The sequence below is a fragment of the Fomitopsis serialis genome (assembly GCF_022376445.1).
Source record: "Fomitopsis serialis strain Sig1Antser10 chromosome Unknown B0H18scaffold_337, whole genome shotgun sequence".
Taxonomy (NCBI): domain Eukaryota; kingdom Fungi; phylum Basidiomycota; class Agaricomycetes; order Polyporales; family Fomitopsidaceae; genus Fomitopsis; species Fomitopsis serialis.
The window spans coordinates 1-7,054 of record NW_025955297.1 but is presented as its reverse complement, the minus strand read 5'-3'; the positions used below and the strand labels follow the sequence as shown (position 1 = coordinate 7,054).

The window sequence follows — 7,054 nt, the reverse complement described above, 5'->3', positions numbered from 1 at the left end:
ATGTCCGGTGGCGGGCTTCCGGTGGCGGGCGTCCGGTGTCGGATGTCCGGTGTCGGATGTCCGGGCTCGGAAGCCCAGTCTGGGAAGCCCGACCTCGGAAACCTGTCCTCGGAAGCCAAAATCCTGTGGCCAGCCGACCTGCTATGGATGCAATTCCTGAGTGAACACAGCCTGTCGGCCAACCCGCTGTGTATGCAGATTCCTGATGTCGGCCAGGCGGACAGGATTGCATTGTATGACCATTGGCCGACCCGGCAGGATTGGTATTTCTGACCCTCGGCCGCCCGGGGAGGATACCATTTGTCCAGTGTCGGCCGCTCCGGGAACAATGCAAGCATCGCCTGCTGGATAATCCGGGGGGATAATGGCACCTTGTCGGCCGCCCGGGCAGATTTTGATTGTTTGATGCCTCGGCCGACCGGACAACAATGGCCGAGTCAGACCGTCGGCCGACGTCGGGTGGCCGGGCAACAATAGGTGAATCTCATGTTGGGTGGCCGGGTAACAAACCGACATTTTGACCCCATTATGTGTTCCTTAACACCCAGCGACGCCTCGAGATCCGCGCCGGCTTCGATCGTGGCACCGTTGACCGTCGACTCGACACCCTCGCCGAGAAGGTCCGCGCCCTGGAGGCCTTCCGGGGTTATATCCGATCCCGTCTCGACACTATCCAAAACGATTCCTCCGTCCAGGCCGCCCTCGACGTCATCGAGACCCAGCTCTCATACGTTCTCGAGCATATCCGCTCCACCCCATCCAGCTCGTCTGCCCATCCCTCTCCGCCCCTCCGCGGGTCACGCTCTCCTTCCGACGCGACGCCCGCACCTTCCGCCCCCTCCGCTTGACTCCCCGCCTCCCCTTCTCCCTGTCAATCCCCTTCCTCCGTGTCCGACTCCTCCTCTTCATCGTCCACGCCAAACCGCTCTTCAAGCTCTTCGTTCTCATCTGGTAGGTACTCCTCCCATTCTTCTAAGTCCGTGATCTCAACCCGCGCCTTGTCCCTTCCGCGATAGGGTATCACCCGGAATGCAGCGTATCTATGCCTAGACACACTCCCGTCCAGTTCCGCGAGGATGTATGATCCTCCCTCCGTCCGCCGTACCACGATCATTGGGCCCAGGTACCGTTGCTTCGCCTTCCGACTATGTTCCGTCTCGATCTGGGAGTTCCGTACTAGCACTAGTTCTCCAGGTTCGAACTTGTAGTCCTTGATAGTATGTTTGTTCCGCTTAATGAACTCCTTGACCGACCTATACCTCGCCTTAAGTACCTTCCGATGGATCTCGTTAAGATCCTCCCTCCGCTTCAGCAGCTGTCCCGCGCGATGCGCGATGAACTCTTCCTGCGTGAGCATTTCTTCCGGTGCCGGGACCAGGTAGGTTGCTTCCGCCAGGTCAAATGGGAAGATGGGTTCCACCCCGTGCATGATTCGGTATGGCGACATCCCTGTGCTTTTCTGTATCGACACTTGTTCCGCCCAGAAAACCGCGTCAATTACCGAAGGCCACTTCGACTCGTTTCCTCCGCAGAGCTTCATCGTCGCCTCACGCACATCGAAGTGCCTCCGCTCGACGATTCCGTTCGCTCTTGAGTTATACGGCGAGATCTTGATGTGACGGATCCCGTACTTCTTCGCCAGGTATTCCATCGCCGCGAGGAACGCGGGACCATTGTCCGTCACGATCTCCGCCACCGCCCCCCACCGGCAGAGAATGTCTTCGTAAATCCACGCCCCGAGTATCGTCCCCGTCTCCTTCCGCAGCTTCCGGAACTCCGGATACGACCCAAGCGAACACCTCCCTTGGACCACCATCTTATATCCTCCCGCGGCAGGCATGTGCATCGTGTCCATGTACACCTTGTGGAATAGTCCCTGCGGTATCGCAACCGTTGGAGGGATCTTCAACCGTTGCGTGCTTCTGAGCTGGCATGCGTGGCAGGTGCTCACGTACCACCGTACGTCCTGGTCCAGAAACGGCCACCAAAAACGTTCCAGCAGCCTCGTCCGCACCGTAAGTACTCCCTTATGTCCAAGGTCGTCGTGTGCCTCCTTCAACAGTCCCAACCTCCGTTCCCTCCGAATCACCCGCTTGTGCTTCCCGCCTGGATCTCGTCGCCAGAGTTTCCCTCCGCGTAAGAAGAACTGTCCCGCCTTCCGCACGAATCTCCTGAACGCTCCCTCGTCCGTCATTCCTTCCGGTCTCTCGGTAGTCTTCAGGAACTCTTCAATGCGGACCAAATCTTCTTCCGCCGCGTCTGCTTTGTCGTGCTGCGGAATTTCAACCCCTTCCGCGCCCACGACCATCTCCCCACTTATCAGGCAGAGCACTCGCTCCTCCTCCCGCGCCCGCAGTCCCTTCCGCCGATAGCTCGGCTCACTGGAGTTCCAAGTTTCGATCGTAAATGCGCAGGCCTCGTCGATCCACTCCTCAGGATCCCCCTCCTCGTCCGGATCTTCCTCCGCTCTCTCCCTCCGCGACAGCCCGTCTGCTCCGGAGTGTAGCACCCCTGGAACATGCACTAGCTTGAAATCGAACAGTAAGATCGCCGCTATCCACCGATTCATGGCTGCGTTCGGCTGGATATCGGGGTTGTTCAACATTCCCTTAATGTACTTCGCGTCGACCTCGACTTCCAGCTTCCGCACCCCGATGATGTGGATCCTCGACGCCCGCAACGCTCGAAAGAGTCCGTATAGCTCGACCTTAGCCTGTGAATATCGTGACTCCCGTTCGTTCCACGTTATAGACCCGAATCGACTTGGACATTTCCTTCCCTTCCCGTCCCGCTGGAGCAGGACAAATCCAACCCCGATTACCGAGGAGTCCACAGCTAGAATCACCACCCGATCCACTGTATAGTCGATCGGAAGGAGCGCAGGGCAGTTCACGAGTGCTTCTTTCAGTGTTTCCATCGCCAGCTCTTCTTCCGCCCCCCATCCGAAGTCAACCTCCCTCCGCGTCAACCTAGTGAGTGGCCTTGCGATCTTTGAGAAGTCCTTGATGAAGATCCGAACCAGCCCCATCGTCCCAAGGAAGGCCCGCACGTCCGTCACCGTCTTGCACGCTGGCCAGTCGCGGATCTTCTGCACCCTTGCATCGTCAGGCTCCCTTCCGGTGTATGTGCACTTATGTCCCAGGACTACCACGTCCGGTACGCACAGATGTGCCTTCTTTCCCGAGAACGTCCCTCCGACGGCACCCATCCTTTGGAGGATGCGGTTCATGTTCTCCAGGTGTTCCCACACGAATCGCCTTATGCCTGGATTCCCTCCGATGGTCTCGTACCCTCCGCCGGGAAGCTTGTACCTAGTTTTCGGCCCTTTGCGTTCACGTCATCGCGAATGGTATTGTTACGTCCGGAATCTCGTCCTGCATGATGAACGTTACGTCCCCATGTACGATCTGCATCGCGTTCGTATATCCCATCGGTACTGCCGTCAATCGCAGGGCCCCAGTGGTGACTGGAACGTTGTGAGGTCCCTCGACCGAATCGCCAGCCCCCGCTGATCGAATGCTACGAACAAATCCAGGGCCCCGTAGCATGCCCTTCCGCCAAACGATTCCGCCAGCTGCTCGATGAACGGAGGGACCGCCGCATCCTTGATCGTAACAGCGTTTAGTGGCTGCAGGTCGTGTACCAGTCGGAGAGACTTTCCATCCTTCTTGACCACGCAGAACCATCGCGAGCGATACGACGAGCTTGATGGCTCGTACACTCCGGACGCGATTTTGTCCTTGATGATGCGGACGACCTCGTCGTAAATTCCAGGAGGAATCAGGATGTTCTTCAGTACCCACGGAATGTGCTCGACCGTTGGGATTACCACAGGATTGAAATACTCTTCCCTCAGTCGCCCCTTCTCCGTCTCGTCCCACGCAAAGACTTTGTCGTGCATCCCTACGAGCCAGTCCACCAGCTTCACCTCCTCCGGCCATAGGAATCCGCTTCGTCCTACGTCTAGTGCATCCCTCCGTTCCTGCGTGTACCTTCCGCGCGGAATGAACTCCGGCGCGACGATCGGCATAACGGGCATGCCCGCTAGCGGATCGGTCGGCGCCCTTTGCACCACCCTAAACTCCTCGGGAGCGTTGCGGCCACTGGTCGTACCTTCCGAGCCACCTTCTTGTAGGCCAGCACCTCGATTCCCACCCCGTTTCTACTTTGAACACCTCCTCCTCCTCCCACCCGTCTTCCTCCGACTCGTAGTCTTCTTCCGCCGACTCGTAGTCTTCCTCCGCCGACTCGTAGTCTTCTTCCGCCGACTCGTAGTCTTCTTCTGCCGACTCGTAGTTTCCTTCCCCGGACTTGGTCCCTCTTCGCCGACTCGTACCTCCTTCCGCTGAGTCGCCGTCTCCTCCGTCAACTCGTCGTATCGTCCCTCACCCCCACGCGCTCCTCCACCGACTCCTCTCGACTCCTTCACCTCGTCGATGTTTCTCTGCCTCCCGCACCTCGTACTGAGCAACGTCTCGTGTATTTCGTCGCTAAGATCCAAGGTCTCGTTACAACTCGGGAAAGGGTATCTGCAGAGTCCATCGACGATCCATAGTCGCTAAGCCTGGCGGTAGGCGCATCCGTTCCTTCCGCACCCTCTCCGTCCCAGACATATACTGAGTAGTGGCCCATAAGATCGTCTCCGCTCGCGTTGCTTGCATCATCGACATCTAAAAATCCTCCGCGGGAGGATCTTCGGCCGGGCGTCCTTCACTCTTCTTTTTCGACCCCGCACGGCGCTCGAAGGAGGGAACCATCACACGGCGGTTGCTCTGCGGATCGGTGAGGACAACCGTCTGGCTTCCGTCCTTGAAGTCCCGGGTCTCGCAGCAGCTCGCGGCGAAGAAGGGCCGACCCAGGAGCACCTCGAAAGGAGCGTCCCTTACCACTTGGACATTCATGACGATCTTCACCTCGTCATCGAACACGAACTCCATCCCGATGGCCTTCCCTATCGTCCGAGTGGTCGTCTTGTTCGCGCTTTCCATTACGCATCCTTCGTCAGGGCGAAGACTCCCTCCGACACGCTCCCAAATGTCCTTCCGCATCAGGACCATCTGCGCCCCGGAATCCAGGATGCAGGCTGCCCTTCCGATGCCATTGATCAGGGGCCGCAGCTCCCGCAGCGTCAAGGAGTCCCAGTACCCGCTGTCGAATATGTTCCCTCCGCTGGACAACTCGGTGGTCCCCACGTTCCACACCGCTTCCTCCGCCATGCCAGCGACCTGCACACGCTGCGTCTTGATCTGCTCGTCAACTACCTTCCGAAACTCCTGGCTGATCTCGAGAATCTCGCCCCAGCTCGCCTTCTGATCACTCTCGTACATCATCCGCCGCGCCAGATCTTCGGCCTTCGCTCGAGGGTCCTTTCCCTCGTTGATCTTTGCCTGGAACCGATACTGTGGTTCGGCTGTCCGCCCTTTCCCCTGATCCTTCGCCACCGGGCCTCCTCCGCTCGTTCCGGCTGATACCCCCTTTGCTGGGATGCCCGGCGGCTTCCCAACCGCCCCGCGCACAGTTCCTCCGCTGGGCTTGCTTCCGCGCGCATCCTCTTCCGCTGGAGGATCCCTAAAAGATACCTTCTTCCCTCCTCCGCGCACTCGAGCCACCTCCGCCGCTAAGACACGTGCACGTTCCTCTAAGTCCTCGGCGCGCCTGAGTGAGTCCTCTTCCTCGGTCGTCTCCTCGACCGTATATCCTTCGATGATCTCTACAATGTTCGCTCCTAGATGCGGCGGCCCATCCCGAATCTGCCCGTCGTTCCCTCCGACGTTCCCTTGCTGCTGCGGCTGCCCACCATTCCCTCCGCCGCCCAAGTTAGCCATCCTCGCCTCGATAGCGTCGATCAGGAATCCGCCTCCATACCGCGACACAAAACCCCCATCAGGGAAGCATATCTTCTGTTCGTCGTCGAGTCTGATCTTCCCCGCACGGAGGTATTCCCCGACTTTCCTACACTCGCGCAGGAAGTGTCCCACCTCGCCGCAGAAGTTGCATGTCCTGGTGCCGAACCCTCCGCCTCCGCTGCCATACCCTCCGCGCCCAGGTCCTTGAGGCTGATATCCGAAGACCGGTCCTCCTCGACCCATTCCTCCGCCGTACCCCCCGCTATTGTAGTTCGCGCTCGTGTAGGTTCCTCCGCCATAGTTCCCCGCGCCGTACCCTCCTCCGCTATAGTTTCCGGTAGCGTACCCTCCTCCGCGGCCTCCTCCGCTCCCATGCGTCTGCTGGAGTGCCCCTAGCGCCGCCACGAAGGCTCGGCTCAGGGCTTCCTCCGTCATCGGTTCCTGCTTAACGCCAGATGACCCCCCTCCTCCGCCGGCTCCCGCACCGGTACCCCCACCTTGGGTGTTGCCTCCGCCGCCGTAACTGACCGCGCTGAGACACTGCTGCGCTGCCCCATGCAGCTGCTCAAGGCTGTACCCCTTCGCGGGGTCGACCGTAGAGTTGACAATCTCGACCCTCCGACGGATCGCATCCGCCGACTTCGCGTCGAATCCGGAGAGGTACTTCTGGTGCACCTGTGACTTCGTGTCCAGCCCTTCCGTCATCAGGTAGCGCGCCACCGGAAGGAACTTTCGATTGAACTCTGCCTCCCCACTGCGCGTGTCCGTCCCGGCACTCAGCCCGGCTGCCGCAATTGCGTCCAGATCGGTTTCTAGATACTTGGATGCTCCGTCCGACCCAGGATACAGCTTCACGATCCCTTCCTTGTACTGCTCGAACGTCGGGTTGTCGGGGACGGTTACAGTGCCCCACAACTCATGCTGATCGGGGTTCAGGTACCTTTGAGCGTACCGAATCTTCTCCTCGTCGACAGTGATGTTCGCGAGCCCTAGAAGATCGGAGACGTCCTCGAAGTAACGCGCGAGCGACCGGGGCTGATCATCGAATTTCGGAGCAATGCGATCCCCGCGGACGGCATACTGCGTGGCTGGATAGCGGCCATTTTATTTTCTGGTTGGGCGGAAGGAGTGCGGAGGAAAGGGGAACGAGCTCGAGACTCGTCGGAGGGAGTAACAGATGAGACGGAGGAAATTGTCTCCGATATGTC

General features: G+C 59.3%; 1 protein-coding gene across 1 annotated transcript; it reads left to right on the top strand.

Moving 5' to 3' along the window:
- On the top strand, positions 1-848 carry B0H18DRAFT_1128735 (uncharacterized protein; the record flags this gene model as incomplete). The annotated part of the gene is made up of 2 exons (XM_048035356.1): positions 1-207; positions 549-848. 2 exons carry the CDS (start codon positions 1-3, stop codon positions 846-848), a joined length of 507 nt encoding a protein of 168 aa, XP_047884942.1.
- Positions 849-7,054: the final 6,206 nt, after the last annotated feature.